Genomic DNA, 25,063 nt, shown 5'->3' with positions numbered 1-25,063 from the left:
CATTCAATACTGCATTGCACAGTCTAGTCTGATCTATACCTGATCAGGGGTGTAATCATTAGTCCAACAGTTGCAAACGATAGTGTCTATTGGACAAATTCAGGTATGTTTATCCACATTTCGTTCCGTTTGCTTCCGTCGGCCGGTCGAATGAATACACCCCTGGTCACAAGCAAACACTGTTCACTATCATAGCAGCCACATACAAACATCATGATCATTTTACAATATAATGTATTTATAAAGACCTTTTTACATCAGCAGTTGTCCCAAAGTGCTAATACAGAAACTCAGCCTTAAACCCCAAACAGCAAGCAATGCAGACGTAGAAGCACGGTGGCTAGCTAAAACTCCCTTGAAAGGCAGGAACCTGGGAAGAAACCTAGAGAGGAACCAGGCTCTTAGGGGTGGCCAGTCCTCTTCTGGCTGTGCCGGGTGGAGATTATAAGAGTGCATGGATAATTAAGGGTCTCAGATTCCAGTTGGAAAAAAACATGTGGATGATGGAGCTACGGTACGCTCCCTGTTTGTGTATCCTCTGTAGACCCCTTTAGGCTTCAGACAAACCGTTCAATTCACAGCAAGAAATTGCATATATGGGAATTGTCTTCCATATTGGAACGCAGCCTTGTCGCAAGTACTCCATATATGGGCACAGATTTTAGTATTGGAATTTGGCCCGGAACAGGAACTCCATACATGGGCACCGACAGTCATATTGAACCGAGGCCCTGAAGCAGGAACTCCATATAAGGCTCCAGACACCCATATTGGAGCGTGGCCTATTAAAAAGAAATTCCACATATGGACATAGAGCCATGACCATCCAATCTGCCCAACTGTATCCAATCATCATTAGCCACAAGCCATAGCTGTAGGAAGCATTGGGGTCAACATGGACCAGCATTGCTGTGGAACGCTTTCGACCCCTTGTAGAGTTCATGCCCCAACAAATTCAGACAGATCTGAGGGCAAAAGTTGGGGATGCAACTCAATATAAGGTGTTCCTAATGTTATGTATACTCAGCTAGCACATCAATTGTGAAAAATGGATTGTGACTAAAACTTGTCCATTACATGCTTTAAATGGTGCTGTCCAACTGCTGACACGAATATATCTAATCACAGGGGTACCCTGACTGGGACTCAAACCCTGGGACCTGCGACTGTCATTCTAAAACCATTCCCAAAAGGCTAAAAACTCTTGCTGAAGTCGTTAGGAGTTGTACGAATGTTGTTTAGTATTTTTACAACAGGTTCAACTTTTATTGTGTTGTCTTATATTAGCTTGCTCGTATTGCTATCAATAACAATGACAACAATTATAATCCAATTGTTTTCGAAAAACAACAACATAACAAACTCTTGTCTCCAGTCCAGACACATCTTGAATAATAAGTCTGACACAGATTTCAGGAATAGACGTGACAGTAAGCGACCAACTTCCCTGTTATATAAACATCATCACAAGGTAAACAGTGGTAAACACCACTCAGAAACACACAAAGGCTAATTATCCAGTCCCAAAACCCCAGAGGCATGTCCTCCAAAGCAACTAAGAACCACTTGTATCCTGTATAGCCACCTTGCTGGGCAAAACAAAAGAACTAGAGCAATTCCCAAAGACGTACCCTTCCCTTCCCCCTCCTCCCGCCACCACCTTTGGTCAACCCTGTTGGTTCAAACCTCAGGGCGTGCAGGAAGAGTGTGATCAGAAGAGACCAACCAACACCGCTCGGTGCAGGTGTCGAAAGGTAGAAATTCTTCTACAACAAAAGGAGCTCTGAAAGGTCGCTAAGAAAATAAAAGGAAGTCTGTGCAAACACAACGCAGCCTGTGACCTGAGAATAAAACAACATGTGCTTCTGTCACATAGCAGGTGACCTGAGAATGAAACTTTTGTTTTTGTTTGTTTTGTTTGATTAACAGTCGCTCGTCCTGTTTTCTTAACTCAAGTGGTTATACTTGTATTGTCTGCAGTGTCACCTGCTACCAGTGTTGCCAAGACGCCAGGTATCCAAAGAGATCAAAATGTATGTGTTAAATCCTTGTAGGATATAACATGAAGAGTGAAAGAGAGAAAAGCCTGAGAAAGAGAGAGAGAGAGAGAGAGAGAGAGAGAGAGAGATTATGCGTTTGCTACATATGACACAAATGACCCGTGAATTGATGTGGTTATAAACCTCTCTATAATTCTCAGTCGTGTATTTATGTCACACAATATGGGATTAGGTGTACAAACATATACAATGTAGCCCAGATCAGTCCTACAACATTGTATTTACCAAGCTCTGTTTTAAAAGGCATTGCACTAAAGGGCCTTGCAGCCAACACGTCTTCTGCATCCTTTGCTTTTGTGGCATTGGGCAGTCACTGTTCCACATTTTTTGATGTTACAGCCTGAATTTAAAATGTATTAAATTGTAGATCACACAAATGCCCAATAATGTCAAAGTGGAATTTTATTTGTAGATTTTCTAAATGAATCAAAAATGAAAAGTTGAAATGTCTTAAGTCAGTAATTATTCAACCGCTTTCTTGTGGCAAACCTAAATGAGTTCAGGATTACAAACGTGCTTTAAAAAAATAATGTAATAGTTTGCATGGACTAATTCTATGTTCAATAATAGTTGTTGACCTGATTTTTGAATGAAGACTCCATCTCTGTACCCCACACATACGGGTCCCTCAATCCAGTAGTGAATTCCAAGCACAGATTCAACCACAAAGACCAGGGAGGTTTTTCAATGCCTCGCAAAGAAGGGCACTGATTGGTTTGTGAATATAAAAAATATTCCTTTGAGCATGGTGAAGTTATTAATTAGGCTTTGGATGGTGTATCAATAAACCCAGACACTACAAAGATACAGGAGTCCTTTCTTACTCAGTTGCTGGAGAAACTGCTCAGGGTTTTTACCGTGAGGCCATTGGTGATTTTAAAACAGTTACAGAGTTTAATAGTTGTGATATGAGAAAACAGAGGATGGATCAACAACAAAAGCCTGTACAGAATACAAATATTACAAAGGATACATCCTGTTTGCAACAAGGTACTTATTAAGTAATACTGCAATAATGCAGCCACACACATGGTTGTGGCTGCATTATGTTGTGGGTATGCGTGTCATCGGCAAGGACTAGGGAGTTTGTAGGTTAACAATAAATGGAATACAGCTAAGCACAGGCAAAATCCTAGAGGAAAACCTGGTTCAGTCTTCTTTCCAACAGACACGGAGAAAAATTCACCTTTCAGCGGGACAATTACCTAAAAGACAAGGCCAAATCTACACTGGAGTTGCTTACCAAGACGACACTGAATGTTCCTGAGTGGCCTAGTTTCAGTTTTGACTTAAATCGGCTTGGAAATCTATGGCAAGACTGGCAATGGCTTTCTAACAATTACCAACAAACAGCATGACAGAGTTTGAATAATTTGTTCGAGAATTATGGGCAAATATTGAACAATCCAGGTGTGCAAAACTGCTAGATAAAGATTCACAGCTTTAATCGCTGCCAAAGGTGTTTTTGACATGTATTGTCTCGAGGGGTGAATACTTATCTAATCAAGATATATTAGTGTTTTATTTTTCAAATGTTAGAAACTTTCTTCCACTTTGACATTACAGAAAATTACAATTTAATCAATATTAATCTCACTTTTTAACACAAATAAAATGTGGGAGAAGACAAGGGGTGTGAAGGCACTGTATGTAATGTAAGCAGTGTTATAAAGGCAATGACTGTCTGTATGTACATAGTCCCAAATTTAGCAACAAGACAATAGGATTCATGTAATAAAGATATTGTTGAAAATGTAGTCATGTACATCACCCTGTAGTGCATTTAAGTAAAACAGGATTAGATATTGTCCCTTTTAGTACATACATTTGTAGATTTAATTGAATTTAACCAAACCTGTACACATACCCACACACAGGGGCAGATTGGTCATCTGGCAATTCTGGCAAATGCCAGATGGGCTGGACATTTTTTTGACGAACAAAAATGTTTTACATTTTTTTTATATAAAAATGAAACAACTCAAATTTTGACATGGCCATGGGCCTGTTAAGATAGATTTTTTAAAAATATGTTTGTGCCATTTCTCTTTTATACAAATCTATAATGATCTATAACCACCCTACCAAGATGAGCTGGCCCAGTTTTTCTGAGCTGAGGTCACACAAATTCACATTCAAAGTCAAATGTGGCATCAGCAAAGAGACCTGCTCCGACTCTGTCATCAGTTAGACAGCCAGGATCATGGATCATTAAAAACGGAAAGGATGCCTATTAACATAGAAAGAGCTCATTCCACATTGTCACCCCACCACTCAAAACGTACAATTTTTGGGGGCGGCTAAAACCATGACTTGCTCAAACAGTAAAGTGTAGTATCCTCATGATTCCTGTAATGAAAGTGTCTGCCCTGTTCCTGTGTCCTGGCTGGAGCCTGCCGCTGTGATGAGCAAGCCACTCTCCTCTCCCCCTATGCGCTAGATAGAAAAATGTGCTCTGATCGTATAACATTTAAAAATGCAATTGCTGGAAATTCTGGAGTCCTATTTTGACATTAAAATATAGCAGCTATAGCCTAATTGTCAACCCAAAATGCATTACAAATTCAATCACTGACTTAAATGGCACATCAAAATATCTTGAATCAGGCATTACTGCTTGGACATGTGAGATGAAAACACATTTCTTGATTCTGTAGTCTATTTATTATAGTTCTTAATAAAGCACTTTGAATGACTTTATAAGATGATTCCAAATCGTGATTTGGGTCTGACCAAATCATGGGCTGGTGCCACCAACTGTAAAAGTTAGCAGCACCAGTGACACCAGGGGAAAATGTTAGTCTGGAGCCCTGAAATAATAATCAACACTTACGGTCAATGTGGTCTCAGGCCAATTCGTAATTTGATGTGTGTAAATCTGTGACAGTACGGATCTTCCGGCAAGACGATAACACCAAGCACAAATCAAAATCCACAAAAAGAAATGGTTAATTGACCACAAAATCAACATTCTGTAATGGCCATCAAAGTCTCCAGACTTCAACCCCATTGAAAACCTGTGGTTAAAATTGAAGAGCAATAGTGGACTTAACATTAGGCAGAAGAGGCCTCATGCCTCACATCATCGAGGGGCCTTGTTCGTGAGCTGAGCATAATTTCTCCGTTTGAGGATCCCCCATGCTCCGCTCGAGGCCCCCAAACTCTACATATAGTGAGACAGAGGGGTGCTGTTTTGCTCGCTCAGATGCTTTCTCCGGTGAGATAGTATTAGCCACTTGCGAATTGATGGAAAGCTGGCAGGTGCACAGTGCTGGAATTTTTGGTATGAACATGCAAAGTGATTTGTTTGACAATCAGATGAAAACATAATGACTGGTAGTGTTCGTGGCACATTCAAAGGTAATACATTTTTAAAGTTAAATGACATGTATTTATTTATTATTATTTTATTAGGAAGGGGGGCCTCAGACTGGCCTCTGCCTGGGGCCTCCAAATCACTATGTCCGTCCCTGTTAAAGAGGGCAGTCCATAATTGCAGATGAAGGATATGAAAATATTATTCATGGAGGAATGGTCTAAGATCTCTCCCAATGTGTTCTTCAACCTCATAAAACATGTTAAAGTTAGCGGCGTGCGCAATGATGTGGGCTTGTGTGGATAAAATGCCAGGGACAAATTCTTGTCCCAATCAGCCCCTTGCCCACACACATTAAGAGGCTGGAGCAGCACAGACTCAGCTGCATGTAGTGTGCCACTCCAAAGTGGTGGCTGTGAAATATACAAACCTGAAGAGCATCATACAGGTGTCTCTCTCCCGACCGGTTACCAAAGCTGCATAGTGATAAAAATGGTGGTCAACACTGCAACCCAGTGTTTTTAAGTCATTTATTGAAGAAACTATTGAAGTCATTTACACTTCAACAGGTGCATGTCGGCTCTCATGTCAGAAGATTTTGGATTGATTTAGAATAGTTTATATTAAGGGAAACCACTTTTAATGTTTCTTTGGAAGATTCTGAAACAATGTTTTATTTTGACCCAACTGTTTAAGGTACAATTGAAACATTATTTTGAAAGGATTAGGAAATGTCAAAACAAAAAAGCAGTACATACCATAAAACCTTTTGACAAAAGTGCATTTTCTTTTGACCTGTAATAGCCCTGTCTATGTTCAGTTTATGTACTCTTCTCAATATATATTGATTTTTAAAAATGTTTTGTTGTTGTTCAATATATAATTAAATGAATATAATTTATGTGAAAATCCATGTTAAAGACTCATTGCAGTCAAAAACGCCCGTGTTTTTTATTAACACACTATGAGGTTGGAATAATACTGCGAAATTGTGAAAATGATGATAATGCCCTCTAGTGGAAAAGCTGTTTGACAAGACTGCCTGAAATGACAGCCTGTTTTGGTCAGATGGAGTTTTGGCCTGCCTGGTGACATCACCAGGTGGTAAATTAGTTAATAGATCGATAAGAAAGAGAGTTCCATACCCCTCTGCCAATAATAGCTCGTTTTTAGTTTTCCCCTCCCCACTCAAACTACTTCCAGATAGTCCTAGCAAAATTCTTGCTTGAGAAATGTATCTTTGGTAAGAAGCTATTTTTGTTTATTTTTTACATGGAACCTGGAAACTAGAGACACTGGGGGCAACAGTAAGCATCGGCCTCTGATTCCAAAGGTTACAAGTCTGAAACCAGCAATAGAAAGTTGTTTGAGATTTTTAATTCGGGGGGAAATGCCTAACCTTGAGATTTCGGCGTTAATGCCTCAACTTAACCCTAAACACTTTGAAATATGATGTTTGAGAAACATGGATGAATGTCTAATTCTGACGTGAGACTGAGAGATTGTTGGTAGTGGCTTCCGAACAGCGCCCCGTATGCTACCCAGTCATTTTAAAACAGTCATCCCATTTAAGGCTACACTGCCATCTAGTGGCAAAATAACTTCCAAACATAAAATAACAAAACATTGTATAATTTACAAAGAAAGGACTGGATAACACAATTTACTCTTACATTCACGGTACTTTGTTAGACTTTACATTCAAAATAAAATCAGATAAAATAGCTTGTGTGATCTTTGCACTCGGCCTACATTTCCCATGACCAGAAAGGGCTGTCTGTGCGCGCAGATTCTTTGCACAGCTCCTGCGCGTTCAATTTCACTGATCTGTAAACACCTGGGATGGGACCAACACGTGCTATGTGGTCTGTACTTATGTGTTTGGGTGATGATGCTGCGAACGTGTGCATCTGCTGAACAGTATGTTGCTCATGCATTTAACCTTGGTTTTATTTTGGCTTAAAGGAGACGCAACAAAGTGGTAACGCGACATGGCCCGTGCAAATAGTTAGGTTTACTATAGCTTTAAGAATGCAAAAATAGTGTCTGGTTCTTTAAAAATGGATATTGGTTTATTATTATAGTAGGAATTAAGGAAAGTTTTTCTTATTAATCAATAAATGAACGCTTATAATTTGCGGACTAGGCCCGAATTCTGTGAATTATGTCACAGTCAGATTACGGCCTTTAGCTAGCAATCCAAGCGTTTTGATCGATGTGATATCAAATGTAATCATTTGTTTACTGTCAGTACAGTATCAGAGAAAGTAATAAATACGATCCGGGAAAAAAGGGTAAGAACCGGGAACACGCGGTGATGGAGCCGCAAATCACCCAAATAGGCGATAACAATAAAAGGGATGAGCCCGAGGATGACAAGGCCACGGTACAATCCCCGGCCTCGAGTGCAGCGGTCACCCCGCGCAGGACTTCGAGAGGCCGAGGAGTTGACCGGAAGAAGGGGGTTTCTCCTTCGCCGTGTACGAATGGAGCAACACCAGGCACTCCGAGTTCTGGACGAGTGTTACGGGACCGGTCTACACGAACACTACCAGCTTGGTTGCAGAGCGAGAAGAGTGACCATGCAGAAGAATCGAGCCCTGACAAAGCCGTAAACCGCCGGAGGAAGGCTGCTTGTCCACGATCCAGGAAAAATGCCTCCTCCGCAGCTTCAACAGAGAGTACCGGAGAGGTCGGGGATGACAGTAGTCAAGCTCATGAGTACGTTCGTATACGCCTTTAGTACACCATAAATTGCAATATAGCCGTGTCCTCTGCAATAAACGTAACATCTTTACATGCCTGTGTTAAATTGTTAGCCAGCCAAGTTTGCTTGTCAACATTTTACGGTCATAAAACCGGTTGGATGCATAGCTGCTAATTGTATACCCTGACATGTACGTATTCCAGCACAGTTCCTTTAAAAAGGGAGGAGGAAGAGGGAGGGGTAATACCTGGTTTTAATGTCTAATGTTCTTTACCTGTCCTCTCATTCCCGGTGTGAGCGGTTTTGTCAAGTTGCAACCTGTATGTAGCAGTCTTGAATGACAGCAACTCATGATTATGTCATATTGTACATAGCTAGATGAACAGAAAGTCAGCCGGGAAGTTATCACTATTTTGATCACTCTTTCTCCGCAGCTCAGGGCACCCAAAGAAACCCACCGATGTTCAAGGTAGGTGACCACCCTCATACATTGCCTGATAAACTAGACAAAGATATGTGGCTACAGTAACAAAACTAGTAAGACACACCTTGAATTAGTATTCCAATTCAAAGGTGTGTATGATGGCACTCACTTTGCCCTTTCCAGTCCACCCTCACTCACAGAATGCTCAGACGCGTGCCAAAGCCCCTTCTGCCCGTGGTACCAGGGGGTCCGCCAAGCCTGTGTGCAAGAGTGAGCCTGGCACCGGCAACCCGACCGGTAGGCACACCAACCAGCTAAATTGTGTTTGGGATTCAACTGAGTGGGCTAAGAACGTCTTGGGTTGCATGGGGTTTGATTTTATTTGATTTTTTTCTGGTCGGTTACATCAACTCTGTGGGGGTTGGGCCGTTCACGAGACAGAGGGGAATGTGTCATCCTGAAAAAGCCCAATCAAATTGTGATTGTTGTATTGGCATTGTGTGATAATGTTGTTTTTTTTGTTCCAGTGGAGGTGGAAGCAAAGGTAGTTGCAAAGAAGACAGTTAGGATGTGAGTATACACATGCATTCAAAATCCAATTTTATTAGTCACATGCGCCAAATACAGCAGGTATAGATGGACCATACAGTGAAGTGCTTACTTACGAGCCCCTAACCAACAATGCAGTTTAAAAAATACGGATAAGAAATTAAATTAAAGAGCAGCAGTAAAAATAACAATAGCGAGACTAATTACAGGGGGGTACCAGTACAGAGTCAATGTTCGTTGAGGTGAATAAACGAACAGCATTCTTACTCATCTCATGGCTGGAAGGCTGTGTGTGTGTGTGTGTTCGAAAGAGGCTTGGGTCTGTCTCTGTGCTACCGTAGTAACACGGACTCCTCTCGCCTCAGTGAGAAAAAAGAGGAGAATGAGGAAGATGTTCTCTTGGGAGGAGAAGATGAGTCTCCTTTCCAAGATGACCCTAAAGACTTCAGCTTCCAGCCACAGTCTCAGAGGTATAATGTTGGCGAGACAGCAGTGTGTGTGGATCAGTATAGGCAATAATCAATGGTCCACATACAGTTGAAGTTGGAAGTTTACATACACCTTTGCCACATACATTTAAACTCAGTTTTTCACAATTCCTGACATTTAATCCAAGTAAATAATTCCCTGTCTTAGATCAGTTAGGATCACCACTTTATTTTAAGAATGTGAAATGTCAGAAAAATAGTTGAGAGAATTATTTCAGCTTTTTATTTCTTTCATCACATTCCCAGTGAGTCGGAAGTTTACATACACTCAATTAGTATTTGGTAGCATTGCCCTTAAATAGTTTAACTTGGGTCAAACGTTTCGGGTAGCCTTCCACAAGCTTCCCACAATGAGTTGGGTGAATTTTGGCCCATTCCTCCTGACAGAGCTGGTGTAACTGAGTCAGGTTTGTAGGCACACGCTTTTTCAGTTCTGCCCACAAATGTTCTATAGGATTGAGGTCAGGGCTTTGTGATGGCCACTCCAATACCTTTACTTTTTTGTCCTTAAGCCATTTTGCCCCAACTTTGGAAGTATGCTTGGGGTCATTGTCCATTTGGAAGGCCCATTTGCGACCAAGCTTTAACTTCCTGACTGGTGTCTTGAGATGTTGCTTCAATATAGCCACATAATTTTCCATCTTCATGATGCCATCTATTTTGTGAAGTGCACCAGTCCCTCCTGCAACAAAGCACCCCCACAACATGATGCTGCCACCCACGTGCTTCATGGTTGGGATGGTGTTCTGGCTTGTAAGCCCCGCCCTTTGTCCTCCAAACATAATGATGGTCATTATGGCCAAACAGTTCAATTGTTGTTTCATCAGACCAGAGGACATTTCTTCAAAAAGTACAATCTTTATCCCCATGTGCAGTTGCAAACCGTAGTCTGGCTTTTTTTATGGCACTTTTTGACCAGTGGCTTCTTCCTTGTTGAGCAGCCTTTCGGGTTAGGTCGATTTAGGACTCGTTTTACTGTGGATATAGATACTTTTGAACCTGTTTTCGTGTCTTCTTCCTGAGCGGTATTGCGGTTGCATGGTCTCATGGAGTTTATACTTGCGTACTATTGTTTGTTCAGATGAATGTGATACCTTCAGGCATTTGGAAATTGCTCCCAAGGATGAACCAGACTTGTGGAGGTCTACCATTTTTCTTCTGATGTCTTGGCTGATTTCTTTAGATTTAGATTTTCCAATGATGTCAAGGCAGAGGCACTGAGTTTGAAGGTAGACCTTGAAATACATCCACAGGTACACCTCCAATTGACTCAAATTATGTAAATTAGCCTATCAGAAGCTTCTAAAGCCATGACATCATTTTCTGGGATTTTCCAAACTGTTTAAAGGCACAGTCAACTTAGTGTATGTAAACTTCTGACCCACTGGAACTGTGATACAGTGAATTATAAGTTAAATAATCTGTCTGGAAACAATTGTTGGAAAAGTTATGTCCAAACCGACTTGTCAAAACCTATAGTTTGTTAAACAAGAAATTTGTGGAGTGGTTGAAACACTTATGTTGGAGTCATTCAAACTAGTTTATGTAAACTTCCGACTTCAACTGTACATGTTTAGCAAGTGGAGGTGTGGTAGTATCTGTGTGTACGGCTATGAGTTTGAGCACTGTGCTTGTGTTACAGTGGGGAAATCAGCAGTGATGATGACATTCCCTTCAGAGATGACCTCAACGACCAGAGCTACAACCCGGAGGCTGAGACTACTAGGTGTGTACGTGTGTCGTAATGCTTTCCCTTTGGGATTGTGTGCATGTGTGTGTGCATGTCAGCTCCAACGTATTATTCCCTTTGTGTGAATCAGTATGCATATAAATGTTTGCGTGTGTTTTACCCATGTGACCTGTCTGTTGACCTTCCAAATGGATCCTCCGTCTCTTAGGGATGCCCCCAAACCACGGCGCAAACCCCCTCCGAGACAGAAAGAGAAAAAAGAGAAGGAGCCAGGAATCAAGATAGAGGGCACAGACGTGAAGCTGGAGAACGAGTTCGGAGAGGGCGATTTGCCCAGAAAGTATGTCCCCCTCCCCATATTTAAAAGCATTGGAAGTGGCTGGCGTTTCCACCATTGTTAAATCCGTAACGGAGAGTGTGCAATTTCAGACCTCAAAGGAAGGGTGTGCAAGGGTAGACTTCTGTCACTTTGGGAATTGGATCTGGCATTGGTTTGGTCTCTTGATTTCACTCCTTGCTTGAATAGAGTTCTCCAACTTATTTTATTCTCTCTATTTCCCTCAGGAGAGGCAGGCGAAGGAAAGATGATAAAAGTCCCCGGCTCCCGAAAAGAAGGTAAACTTGACATTACTGTTTAACTGCAACAATACTCTTTATTTTCTTTAGTCAACTAACAAAACATTAGTGAAATCATATGTATAAAAGCTGAACCCTCACCTCTGACATACATGATGATTGACAGTTCTGTCATGTCCCATCCCCACAGGAAGAAGCCACCGGTGCAGTACGTGCGCTGTGAGATGGAGGGGTGTGGAACAGTCCTGGCTCACCCTCGCTACCTGCAGGTCTGCCATAGCAACTGTAGTGGTCGCCATAGCGACGACGAAGCTCACAAGCTATTCTGAGATTGAGTTGTGCACGAACAGGGTTGGGGTCGATTTCAATTAAGATTTTTTTTTTTCAATGCATGCAATTGAATTTCACTTTCACTTCCTGAAATGGCTGTTGAAATGGAATTGACCCCAACGTAGGTGAATAGTATTACGCTTTTTTCCCCATCCTTCGTCTCTCTCGCTGACTCTTCTTTTTCCTGTAATTCCCAGCACCATATTAAGTACCAGCACCTTTTGAAGAAGAAGTTTGTATGTCCTCACCCATCCTGTGGAAGACTCTTCAGGCTGCAGAAACAGCTACTTCGCCATGCCAAGCACCACACCGGTAAACACACACACACACACACACACACTTAGAGATCCACATACAGACACACTGAATGCTAACTATCCTCACTAAACATTTACATGCACACACAAGTACAGTATTACATGCAATCACAGAAGCAGCGCTTGACCTGTCATTGTTTTCTGTGATGAGTTACTGCTAACTCTCTCTGCTCCCCCTCTCAGACCAGAGGGACTACATCTGCGAGTTCTGCGCCCGCGCCTTCAAGAGCTCCCACAACCTGGCTGTGCACCGCATGATCCACACCGGAGAGAAACCACTGCAGTGAGTTTCCATCTCCAACCTCGTTTATTTGTTTGCCTGGTTGTTAATTCATTCCATCCATTTATTTAAATGTTGCACCTGTCTGTACCTCCACCCCTCCCCCTTTCTCTTTTACGTTCTACCTCACTCCCTCTCACTTCCTGTAGATGTGAGATCTGTGGCTTCACCTGCCGCCAGAAGGCCTCCCTCAACTGGCACATGAAGAAGCACGACGCTGATGCCACCTACCAGTTCTCCTGCTCCATCTGCAACAAGAAGTTTGAGAAGAAGGACAGCGTGGTGGCCCACAAGGCCAAGAGCCACCCGGAGGTGCTCATCGCAGAGGCCCTGGCGGCCAATGCAGGGGCCCTCATCACTACCCCTGCCTCCCTGCTGGAGGCCTCGGGAGTGGGTTGTGTCGGGAACCAGGGGGAGCTGGTACGACTGGAGCCCGCCAAGCAGGTGACCCAAGTGGGTGAACAAATGACCCACATGGGGCAACAGGTAGCTCAGATGGGTCAGATGAGCCACCAGGTGGTAGTAGTGAGTCAGGACCAGGGCCTCCACGCCATGCAGATGCCCCTGACCATCGCCCTGTCCCCCATCGACCCCCCGTCGCCCTCCGACACCCAGCAGCAGCAGACCCACCACACCCTCCAGCTCCAGATGCCCCTTCATTTTGTTCAGCAGGTGGCGGCCACTTCCCCACAGCAGCAGCAGCAGGCCCAGATGCAGCAACTGGCCCTTCATTCCGGCTCAGTAGTGACCCAGCAGCATCAGCCCCAGCAAATGACCCTGCAGTCTTATCAGCAGCAGAATCAGCAGCCGCAGATTCTCCACATGACCTTCCAGACCGTCGACGGGTCGCAGACACATCTGCAGCAGATCCCCTTGTTAGCCACCCCCCAGCAACTCCAAACCCTCCAGAGTAGCTCCCATATTTCTACCGCCAACCTCCCTCTCTTGGCCCAGGTCCAACTTCAACCTCCGCCCCAAACTCAGGACATCCAGCTTCAGGACCCAACCACTGTGGGTTGTAGCGAAAGCTACGCTCTGGACGATTCTGTTCTCTCTGCCTCCTCTCCTTCCGCTAACACCCTTCAACAGTGTGAGACTGTAGGGGAGGGAGAGGTCGTTTGGGAAGGGGGCGGAGAGGGGGACGGAGTGGTGGAGGGGGATGTCTTGACCGATGCCACAGAAGTGCACATGCAACATGTACTTATCTAGAGTATTCGGTGGGGGGCTAGCCTGGAAATTCAAACTGAATTCAGCTGTTTCACTTTACGATCACTAATTAGGAAAGTGAAACAACATAAGGTGATTCAGTCTGGATTTCGAGGTTAGGGGAAACTGGGAAAGACAGTAAAAAAATGAGAGGTCTAGCGATGTCCCTCCTAATGTATTGTGGCACCATTTGAAATATATAGGATCACAGAAATGTATTTATAGTCACTTTTGGTAGCTTTTTAGATCTGCCCGCATCAGGGCAGTTGTGTGAGTTGTTGCCTTTGTACATAAAGTGATGTAGCCATCTATACCCATCAACTGGCCTTCTGTGTTTGTGTGTTTAGCATTTGTCAGAAGAGGCTGGTGGGAGGAGCTATAGGAGGACTGGCTCATTGTAATGGCTGGAGTGGAATCGATGGAACCGAGTCAAACACGTTCCCATGTTTAGTGTTTTTGTCTCTGTTCCATAGTTTCCATTCCAGCCATTACAATGAGCCAGTCCTCCCACCATCCTCATGATACTAGTATCACAACACTTACGATCCTCAATTTTCCATGGCAAACAAAGAACCGAAAGCAGACAGTTTTGTTTCTAACAGTAGGGCTTAGGTTCTATCAGATCTGCCCTAGCCAACACCCTTATAGTGGTGGTTTTGGAGGTGGAACTGGGTTAGAGCTGTTCAATGTACAAGCGGCTTACGCCATTATACCTAGAGTTGACATTGGCTGCACGGAATCACATCAGAAGAAATCCCCATGCAGCCTTGTTTACAAGTTAGACAACACTGGAATGTGAGATGGTAGCCTTATCTAGCCTTGATTTAGGTTGATTGGAAATCATTCAACGAAAGGAGGATTTCCGAGTGTCATTATTTCTATATAGCCTACACTTTCTCGTTCTGAACATCTAATGCGAGTGGGATGGGTGTGTGCTTACTGATTTGACAGCTCTAACGCAGTTATACCTCCAACGCCGCCAAAACACCAGCTTCACGATCACTTGAGCTGATTGAATCAGGCCTATAGATCGGGAATGCATCGGCAAAGCCTGGGCAGAGGAACTCGCTCAGAGACGGACAGTTTATGGGCAATGTTTACAGAGGTCATGGAAATCACATTCAAAGTAAATGCTGCATATGTCGGCTCAATCGGAATTGACATCAATGTCAAATGTTTTCGGAACTTCATAGTCCACTCCATATTTTATCCTGGCTTAATCCGTCCACAGTAATCCAACTAAATATACATTTTATTTCAAAAACATCAAATGATGGAAAAATATTTATTTCAGACAGATCCTTCTACATGCTACATTATCTTACAAATTGTCAATATAAAAGGAGAATGATCAAGTTGATATTTAATAGTACGATAGCTATCCCCAGCTTCTGAGCAGCACAACATGTAGAGGAATGTTCACGCATGCCTGCCCTCTTGTGGCCACATTGTGTATGACATGTACAAGATTTCAGGAAGATCTTGCTTCAGCTACAAGGAATTGTGTCAAGTACATGGTAAGTTATTTGAATCTCAGTTTGTGTCCGGTGTCAACCAGTGGTCCAAAAAAAACTCACCCTGTGGGCCCCCGGGATAAGGGTTAAAGGACACTAAGCTTCATCTGCTCATAGGTCAGTTGGTGTCCTCTACCTTCCTGTAGAGATCCTCCTCTTCAACCACTAGTTCCTCAGGGCCGTAGTCATGCTGGTGAGGACTGGTGTCCTTTGCCCACACGCTGCTCCTCACTGCACGACACAGCTCAGGTTCACAACAGAGTAAATAACAATCTAAAACATTGAATATAAATAAGTAAGCGGAATAAACATAAGTGATACTGGCAAGCTCAGTGTGCAGGTTTATCTTTTAAATCAATAATGAAACAAAACTGCATCACTCGCTTTCCACAATCCACTGGAGCTGGTAGGTTTGATCTATATTAGGTGACTTACTTGGCCGTGTGTCTGAGTGAGGATCAGAACACAGTAGTTATGTTGTCTGTCTCAATCGCCGTATTTAATTCATGTTGATTAAAAAAAATCAGCTTTAAAAAGTGTTACTGACCTTTGACCTTTGTGTTGAAGCGCTTCTGCACCTCCCTGTTTTCTCTGGACTCCTTAGCCTCCTCAGAGCAACCCGCCTCTATGAAGCGTTTTTGTTCTCTAGCCAACTGCTTGTGGAATTGTCAGACCGAGCAGACATGGCGCCCAAGCTAACTCAACACTGTCTACACTACTAGTACATTTACATGTGCTATTTTTGTCATTTAGCAGACGCTCTTATCAAGAGCAACTTACGACCAATGCAGAGTGCTAGGAGTCAGTCAGCCAAGGTGCCCTAGTAAGTAAAAAAAAACACCCTTGATTATTGTTGTTACTGATTGTTTCTTGTGACAATCTTGATATTTGTTTGTTGTTATTGATATGGCCATTGTTTCAGGTAGCTGGGCTATAGAAAGAAACTGACTCCACTTAGCCACTGGCATTTGCTATGGCATGAATCCACTTGGGGGCACACATGAACCAATGGATCTTATCTTTGACAGATGAGAGCATAGCCGCTAAATAGATGACCTCTGATAGACGTTGACATAACGCAACAGATATGATTAGTTATAAATGTACATACCTTATTCCCCCTTTGCTCCTCCTGTCCCTCCTCTTCTTCATCAATTAAGAACCCTCCTCAAGAGTCTGTTTGTTTGTGACTAGCCGAGGTGCCACCCCCCTCTCCTGCCAATAGTCCGCTAGCCAGTCGGGCTTGCCTCAGCATCTTGGCTTTCATTGCAGTTCTTGGCTGGAGAAGCATCAATCGCGGTGTGGTGGGGCTAAAAATAGATCCATCCCAAAAAGCAGGAGCTGAGTGTGTGTGCTTACATTGTGACTGATGCCGGAGTGTGTTGCAACTGATCAAAAAAAGTAACCCTGTGCTGCCTCTCCTTTCAATCTTTCTCTAATCAATATATTTTCCTAAACTTGATCCGTAACTTTATTGGTATCTCCAGTTCCTATGTCCATTTATCATTAAGTGATCACGAACACAAATAACAAACATTTAACGCATTTATTTAACAATGATAAAATGTAGCTTATATTTCCAATGGACAGGTTCTTCCAAAATAAATACATTTTCAATTAAACTACAAAAACCCCATGTACAAACTACCAATCTGAAGTATATGTACTGGACTGAACAGAGGTTTGGAAGTGTGGTATAGTTATCCTATCTTGCATACTGACAAGCGGTGTATAGAATACTCTCTGGCTGTAGTCTGATTAGTTTGCACTTGCTCACTCGTAAGCATGGGTAGGGAGAAGTTTAAACCATATTTTACACCAGTCCATTCCTTTCACATCCATGGGGGGGGGGGGAGTAAATGAGTGCAGAATAATGGTACAAAGTTGGAACACGTTCCCATTTTCTCTTGTCACACACTAAAACAATGTGAACACACACACACACACACACACACACACACACACACACACACACACACACACACACACACACACACACAGCGTATTGCTGCCGACAGTATTCCTGTGCAAGTCGCTCAGATCAAATTGACCTGTTCTCTCTTCCTCTGCATTGCATAATTCTTCAACGCCCTTTTAGGAGGCACTAGGGTGTTACTCAGCCCTACTCTCCTCTTCCTAGACTGCTGACCCTCCTCCTCTTCAGGGTCTCCTCCCTGGTTGTGGTGAAAGTTCTGGCGACCCATGTTTGAAGAGCCTCCTGCGTTGGGGTCAGCTTGGTGCGATCCGGGAGCGTCATCCTCAGGGGGGTCATAGTCATTGGGAATGATGGAGCTCTGGAGATCGCTGTCGTGGGCAAACTTGCATTTGATCCCGAACCTGCAGCGTCCGTCCTTCCTGTACGCCACACACATCCTCTTGCCCCCTATCTGGGAGGGCCGGGCCTGCACTGTGAGAGGGACATGCTTCTGCAAGACGTTGAGCTTCTGGTCGGCTTGAGCCTTGAAGGGGTTGGCGAATACGCCACTCTTGGACGAGGCCCCGAGGGGGGGAGGGGGGAGTTTGTGGGAGAGGGAGCTAGTGGGTGCGGGGAGGAGAGGGGTCCGGGACTCGGAGGGGGGTCCCATACAGGAAGGAGGAGGGCGTTTTGGTTGTAGTTGAGATACAGGGTTCACCTCTTCCTCTGGGTTGGAGTCACAGTCCGACTCGCTGGAGGCTGACCCGGACTCTAGGAGGAAATTGCGGCCCTTTTTCTGGGTCTCTCCATCCAACTTGCTCTCAGTCCTTCAAAGACAAAACATGTATAAATGGACTGGTATACTAGCTGTAGTGTTATCCAAAAAAAGATTTCAAGGACTTCTCAATCTGGAAATATTTAATTTGACTGGAAGAGGAAATCATATCTGGTTTGGATAGCAAGACCAATCACAACACTCCTCTCCATAGAGAACAATAGTAATGGCATCGTTTTGTAGGCACCAACTCATGGTTCATTGGACAAAGCCCATGGGAAAATGAATGGAGTTTTTGGAGGGTTTCTGGTTAACTGCCGAAAATAAGGTCTGTGGTAAACACAGGCTTAGGGAGATCTTGTACGTTTTGACATAATCTTCATCAGCTAACGTCACTTTTTGTCCATTTTGAAACATTTATGGAATCAAAACAAACATAAAGCACAAAGGCTTCATAATTCATAAAGGTAACGTTAACTAATATTTGACTAGTGGAGTATTGCATTAGAGATCAGAAACAGCAAAATACTAATCATTGTTTAATTAAGATTTTAAAAAAGAAGTTCTCCCCTAAAGGGGTTTTGCATAACATGTTCTCCTCTGATTTAGCCACTGCCTCCTGTATTCCTGACCCAGAATTGGCTCTAGAAAATGTATCCTCTATATGCATTCCTCTGACACCCCCTTTAAAAACCATTTAGAGTCAAAGATAGCTCCGAAGAAAACCAAAGGTTAGATCTATCTGAACTCAATTCAGATAAGAAATCGGGCCTGGGCTAAAGCAAGGAAAAGTGACTCCAGTGGTGGACTGGCACACTTTCAGAATTCAGAGACAGATGTACTATCGTGATTAAGAAAGCAAAATCAAGTTACCTTTTATAAGCTCCATCTCTGACTCGGCTGGTGATCCTTCAAAATTTGGGAAAAACAGTAAATGCACTGAAGCATAACAATTATTCTTCTTCCCTGCCTCAGCAAGTTCTGTCTGACTCTGGCATCGTAACTGGGAAGAATGGGATAAGTGATGCTTTTAATTATAATTGTATCATCTCAGCAGGCTTAATATTTGAGAGAAACAGTTGTTTAATTGACCCTGGTCAGTCAATTGACTGCTTTTCCCTCTGCCAGCCTCTAGCTGACTCGACGATTAACCTGTCAACTTCTAGTGAATATTTGTTTTCATTCCAACAATTCACTATCTGTGATGTGCCTTGCTTAAGATTGATGTAAAAACAAAAAATCCACTAAGGCTGACGATTATATACCTATACCTGATGATTATATCTGGCACTATCCCCAAGGTTTGGAAGGTGACCCTTTTGACTTAAATAAGTATCTGCCTATTTCTAAACTTTCTTGCCTAGCATCATTTATAACTAGGGTTGACCTGATTTAAAACCCGACTGATGTACATTTAGAATACATTTCAAAGATATTAATAATAATAATAATAATATATGCCATTTAGCAGACGCTTTTATCCAAAGCGACTTACAGTCATGTGTGCATACATTCTACGTATGGGTGGTCCCGGGAATCGAACCCACTACCCTGGCGTTACAAGCGCCATGCTCTACCAACTGAGCTACAGACTAGCATCATTTATAACTAGGGATGGTTTAAAACCTGACTGATGTACACTACCAGTCAAAGGTTTTAGAACACCGACTCATTCAAGGGTTTTCTTTATTTTTACAATTTTCTACATTGTAGAATAATAGTGAAGACATCAAAAACTATGAAATAACACATATGGAATCATGTAGTAACCAAAAAGTGTTAAGCAAATCAATATATTATATATTTGAGATTCTTCAAATAGCCACCCTTTACCTTGATGACAGATTTGCACACTCATGGCATTCTTTCAACCAGCTTCACCTGGAATGCTTTTCCTACAGTCTTGAAGGAGTTCCCACAAATGCTGAGCACTTGTTGCCCTCTTGTCCTTCACTCTGCGATCCGAATTATCCCAAACCATCTCAATTTGGTTGAGATTGGGGGGAATGTGCAGGCCAGGTCATCTGATGCAGCACTCCATCATCCTTCTCTGTAAAATAGCCCTTACACAGCCTGGAGGTGTGTCGGGTCATTGTCCTGTTGAAAAACAAATTATAGTCCGACTAAGCCCAAACCAGGTGGAATGGCGTATTGCTGCAGAATGCTGTGGTAGCCATGCTGGTTAAGTGTGCCTTGAATTCTAAATAAATCACAGTGTCACCAGCAAAGCACCCCCACAACATAACACCTCCTCTTCCATGCTTCACGGTGGGGAATACACATGCTGAGATCATCCATTCACCCACACAGTGTCTCTCAAAGACACGCCGGTTGGAACCAAAAATCTCATACTTGGATTCCAAACCAAAGGACACATTTTCACCAGTCTAATGTCCATTGCTTGTGTTTCTTGGCAAGTCTCTTCTTATTATTAGTGTCCTTTAGTAGTGGTTTCTTTGCAGCAATTCGACCATTAAGGCCTGATTCACACAGTCTCCTCTGAACAGTTGATGTTGAGATGTGTTTGTTACTTTAACTCTGTGAAGCATTTATTGGGGCTGCAATTTATGAGGCTGGTACCTCTAATGAACTTATCCTCTGCAGCAGAGGTAACTCTGGGTCTTCCTTTCCTGTTGCAGTCCTCATGAGAGCCAGATTCATCATAGAGCTTGATGGTTTTTGCGACTGCACTTGAAGAAACTTTTAAAGTTCTTGACATTTTCCGGGAATAGACTGATCTTCATGTCTTAAAGTAATGATGGACTGTCGTTTCTCTTATCTTATTTGAGGTGTCCCTGTCATAATATAGACTTGGTCTTTTACCAAATAGGGCTATCTTATGTATACCCCCCTACCTTGTCACAACACAACTGATTGGCTTGAATGCATTAAGGAAAGAAATTCCACAAAGTAACTTTTATAAGGTACACCTGTTATTTGAAATGCATTCCAGGTGACTACCTCATGAAGCTGGTTGACAGAATGCCAGAAGTGTGCAAAGCTGTCATCAAGGCAAAGGGTGGCTATTTGAAGAATCTCAAATTTAAATATTTTATGGTTCCATATGTGTTATTTCATAGTTTTGATGTCTTCACTATTATTCTACAATGTAGAAAATAGTTCAAATAAAATAAAATAAACTAGATTTTTTCATTTTTTTTTCTCCACCTTTATTTAACCAGGTAGGCTAGTTGAAAACAAGTTCTCATTTGCAATTGCGAGATGGCCAAGATAAAGCAAAGCAGTTCGACACATACAACAACACAGAGTTACACATGGAATAAACAAACATACAGTCAATAATACAGTAGAAAAAGTCTATACATAGTATGTGCAACTGGGGTAGGATAAGGGAGGTAAAGGCAATAAATAGGCCATGGTGGCGAAATAATTACAATATAGCAATTAAACACTGGAATGGTAGATGTGCAGAATATATATAAAAAATAAAATAAAATAAAATATATATACACACACACAAACATACATACTGTGCCTTGCGAAAGTATTCGGCCCCCTTGAACTTTGCGACCTTTTGCCAAATTTTTCAGTTTTTGATTTGTTAAAAAAAGTTTGAAATATCCAATAAATGTCGTTCCACTTCATGATTGTGTCCCACTTGTTGTTGATTCTTCACAAAATAATACAGTTTTATATCTTTATGTTTGAAGCCTGAAATGTGGCAAAAGGTTGCAAAGTTCAAGGGGGCCGAATACTTTCGCAAGGCACTGTACACATGTGCAAGTAGAGATACTGGGGTGCAAAGGAGCAAGATAAATAAATATGAGTAGGTGTTCTAAAACTTCTAACCGGTAGTGTACATTTAGAATACATTTCAAAGATAAGACAGAGCTGAGAATTAATAAAGGATTCAAATATTTTAGCGGTTAACTGTATGGGTAAAAGGCAATATTGAGATGACCTCTTCATTGACCTGTCAAGGGCTTTCGATACAGTTGATCGCTCACTGCTAATTCAGAGTCTTTCCTCAATTGGCCTAGACCAGTAACCAGTAAAACTAAGTATACGTTGTTCTCTAGAGCGCATGATCTAAGCATGTGTACTGTTGGATGGTGTCCATATTGATCATGTCCCTGCTTACAAATGTCTGTGCATCTGAAAAGATGAAAAGCTGTCTTTTAAAAAGCACATTGCCAAGTTAGTTAAGGAGCTGAGAATAAAAATGAGCTTCTTCGATAGAAGAAGTTGCTGTCTCTCATTAAGGAGTAGAAAACGGATTATTCAGTCCACGTTCCTATCAGCCCTAGACTATGGCAGCATCCTCTATACTAGAGACACAGCGGCCACGCCACTAAAGCCGTTAGATGCAGTTTGTCGTAGCACATTAATTATGGCCAACAATTGTAGGACTCATCACTGCATTCTACATTTACATTTACATTTAAGTCATTTAGCAGACGCTCTTATCCAGAGCGACTTACAAATTGGTGCATTCACCTTATGACATCCAAAAAAAAAAAAGTTGGTCAGCCCTCTTTTATGCCACGTAGGTTGATAGATGTTTTCATTCATAAAGCTATTTTACAATAAGTCCCACTGTACCCAATTTCTTTACTCAACTTTAGACATACGAGTTACCACACTGGGTCTCAGGGATGGCTAACTGGAAATTCCTTGGGTCTCTGAGTTATGTAAATCAGTTATGTAAATCAGCTGCATACCATCATACCACCCTGCATACTACTGCTGGCTTGCTTCTGAAGCTAAGCAGGGTTGGTACTGTTCAGTTCCTGGATGGGAGACCAGATGGTGTTGGAGGGCCAGTAGGAGGCACTCTTTCCTCTGGTCTAAAACAATATCCCAATGCCCCAAGGCAGTGATTGGTGTAGGGTGCCGTCTTTCAGATGGAACGTTAAACGAGTGTCCTGACTCTCTGAGGTCATAAAGATCCCATGGCACTTATCGTAAGAGTAGGCGTGTTAACCCCGGTGTCCTATTTTCTGGCATTTGTGCAATTCAGGGCTCATCTGTAAAAGAGAGCTTGGTTTCAATATGACTTCCTGATCAAATAAAGGTTAAATTAAATCAAACTAACCGATATTATCTCATAGAACAAAACATATAAGATATGCTAAACCCGTGTTAACCTCAGACCTTATTTTCTGCATTTATCCCCAAACCCTATTCTTAACCCATAGGGATTGTTTTACGAACCAGGCAACTCATTTCCGGGTTTTAGGACTACAAACTGGCGAGCTCTATGAAACGCACGTCAATCTTTTCAATTAATCTTCCACAAACAAAGGTTTTCTAAATTGTATTCCTGAATTGTAACTTACTTCTTGTTGTTTACAATATCCCCATCGCTGTCAGAATCAGAGGACACGCTATAGCCGACGAGAGAATTCATGTCAACTTGCTGTTGAGCCCTTGCGTTAACAGGCTAACGCAACGTTAGCTAGTAGCTATATTTGTCTCTCTCTCTCTCTCTCCGTCCTTGTTTCGCCTTAATCCAGTCACAAATTGCGGTCTGCGTTTTATTTTTGATTGAACTGGCAGTTATAATCCGTATGAAGATGTTTGTTGCTCAATACATTTATGAATTGTTGTATTTATGTTGGTGGTGTAGCTACAATTTGCTAATCCAAAAGAAAGTGTCCGCAACAATAAAAAAAGTACTTCTGGGTCACGGAATTTCGAAAATATTCCAAATAAATAAAAGTTCCTCACGTAATAGTATAAAAGAGCCCGTAACCTGTATTTATTCATGATATATGGGCAATAATTGTCTAAACAATAACTCATGTGTTCATAATTAAGTGATATTTGCATTTCATTTGGGTTGGTCAACAAGGTCAAATAAATGCCCCCAATGCAACACTATAAGAAATACATATTGGTTTATAGAGAACTGTTCTACGTGCCGAAGTAAAATTGGGATTGGGACTCTTCACTGGTATCTGTAGAATCTATATGCCCAGCCACACGTTCTACTCTACCCACACCATTGGTTCCAATGCAATACACTATAGGCCTATAAATTACATATTGGCTTATAGAGTGAAAACTATTATTAAAAGTGAGGCAGTATCCTAGTAAAATCATATTGCTATAGGTTTATGTTACCCCAAATATGCTATGCCTTCCAACAATTTTCTTAAACCCACCTTGGTCGCAATCAATCAAAAGCTGTTTTATGTATTTTTATTATTATTATTTATTTATTTATTTTTTAAATCAAAAAGCTTGCTTCTTGGACTTTGGTTTTGGACTGATTCATGGATCATATAGGCGGTACCGGAGCATTGGGTCTCGGACCAACAGGCTCCGAGACACCTTCTATCCCCAAGCACTGATACTTTTGAACAGCCAATAACTCCAGGCACTGAGACTTTTGAAAAACGAGGCAATGGCTGCCCAGCCTGACCCACTGTCTATCTGCACTGACTACTTGCCACTCACGGGTCTCTACCCACACAGTCACATATGCCTACACTGACACTCCTGCACACATATAAACACACACACATGCACACTCATCACCACGCACACACCCACACAACACTAATTTTGATGTGTACCTTGATCTTATAAAATCTCATTTGGAGGATCGCGTTGTGTTGATGTGCCGACAGTCACAGAATTTCTGTTCTGAGAGGATAATGTTCTGCTTAAGGTACCTCGAATATCACGCAATTGGTGGTGTTTACATTTTTTTAAATAATACCTGTACATTTGAAAGCACATTGGATGGCCATAGCTATAAACATGAAGAAGAAAGTAATGTGATTGCAATAGTATTACAATGAGTGTTAAAATAATGGACTCCATAAAGCAGTATGAGAAGGAACTGGAGGACATTCTTCACTCACTACAGAAATGTCTCTACAGTATTTGGCATTACATGGAAAGGTTGTGGACATTGTTCTGAAATGCTGAATGTTCTAATCATTGT

The 25,063-nt window shown here is 42.2% G+C and overlaps 2 protein-coding genes across 4 annotated transcripts; one reads left to right on the top strand and one right to left on the bottom strand.

The window, feature by feature from the left end:
• The first annotated feature begins 6,608 nt into the window (after positions 1 to 6,608).
• On the top strand, positions 6,609 to 14,264 carry LOC118395400 (E3 ubiquitin-protein ligase ZFP91-like). Its single transcript, XM_035789182.2, has 12 exons — positions 6,609 to 8,097; positions 8,518 to 8,552; positions 8,691 to 8,804; positions 9,035 to 9,077; positions 9,422 to 9,526; positions 11,187 to 11,270; positions 11,443 to 11,574; positions 11,799 to 11,849; positions 12,001 to 12,079; positions 12,338 to 12,452; positions 12,641 to 12,740; positions 12,887 to 14,264. The coding sequence occupies exons 1-12, from the start codon at positions 7,694 to 7,696 to the stop codon at positions 13,944 to 13,946; spliced, it is 2,322 nt and encodes a 773-aa protein (XP_035645075.1). The 5' UTR covers positions 6,609 to 7,693; the 3' UTR covers positions 13,947 to 14,264.
• Positions 14,265 to 16,914: 2,650 nt separating this feature from the next.
• On the bottom strand, positions 16,915 to 24,819 carry LOC118395399 (uncharacterized). 3 transcript variants are annotated; one of them, XR_008065543.1, is made up of 3 exons: positions 23,448 to 24,088; positions 19,021 to 23,135; positions 18,057 to 18,199 (listed from the first exon to the last, which is right to left on the bottom strand). XR_008065543.1 is itself a non-coding variant. In XM_035789181.2 (2 exons), exons 1-2 carry the CDS (start codon positions 23,516 to 23,518, stop codon positions 17,494 to 17,496), a joined length of 777 nt encoding a protein of 258 aa, XP_035645074.1. In that variant the 5' UTR covers positions 23,519 to 24,065; the 3' UTR covers positions 16,915 to 17,493. The 3 variants fall into 3 exon arrangements, 1 of the variants encoding a protein (XP_035645074.1); XM_035789181.2 differs by lacking the exon at positions 19,021 to 23,135 and having other exon boundaries at positions 16,915 to 18,199; positions 23,448 to 24,065; XR_004827954.2 differs by lacking the exon at positions 18,057 to 18,199 and having other exon boundaries at positions 18,226 to 23,135; positions 23,448 to 24,819.
• Positions 24,820 to 25,063: the final 244 nt, after the last annotated feature.

This window comes from Oncorhynchus keta, chromosome 16 (assembly GCF_023373465.1).
Source record: "Oncorhynchus keta strain PuntledgeMale-10-30-2019 chromosome 16, Oket_V2, whole genome shotgun sequence".
Lineage (NCBI taxonomy): Eukaryota > Metazoa > Chordata > Actinopteri > Salmoniformes > Salmonidae > Oncorhynchus > Oncorhynchus keta.
This window is presented reverse-complemented; position numbering and strand designations above follow the sequence as displayed.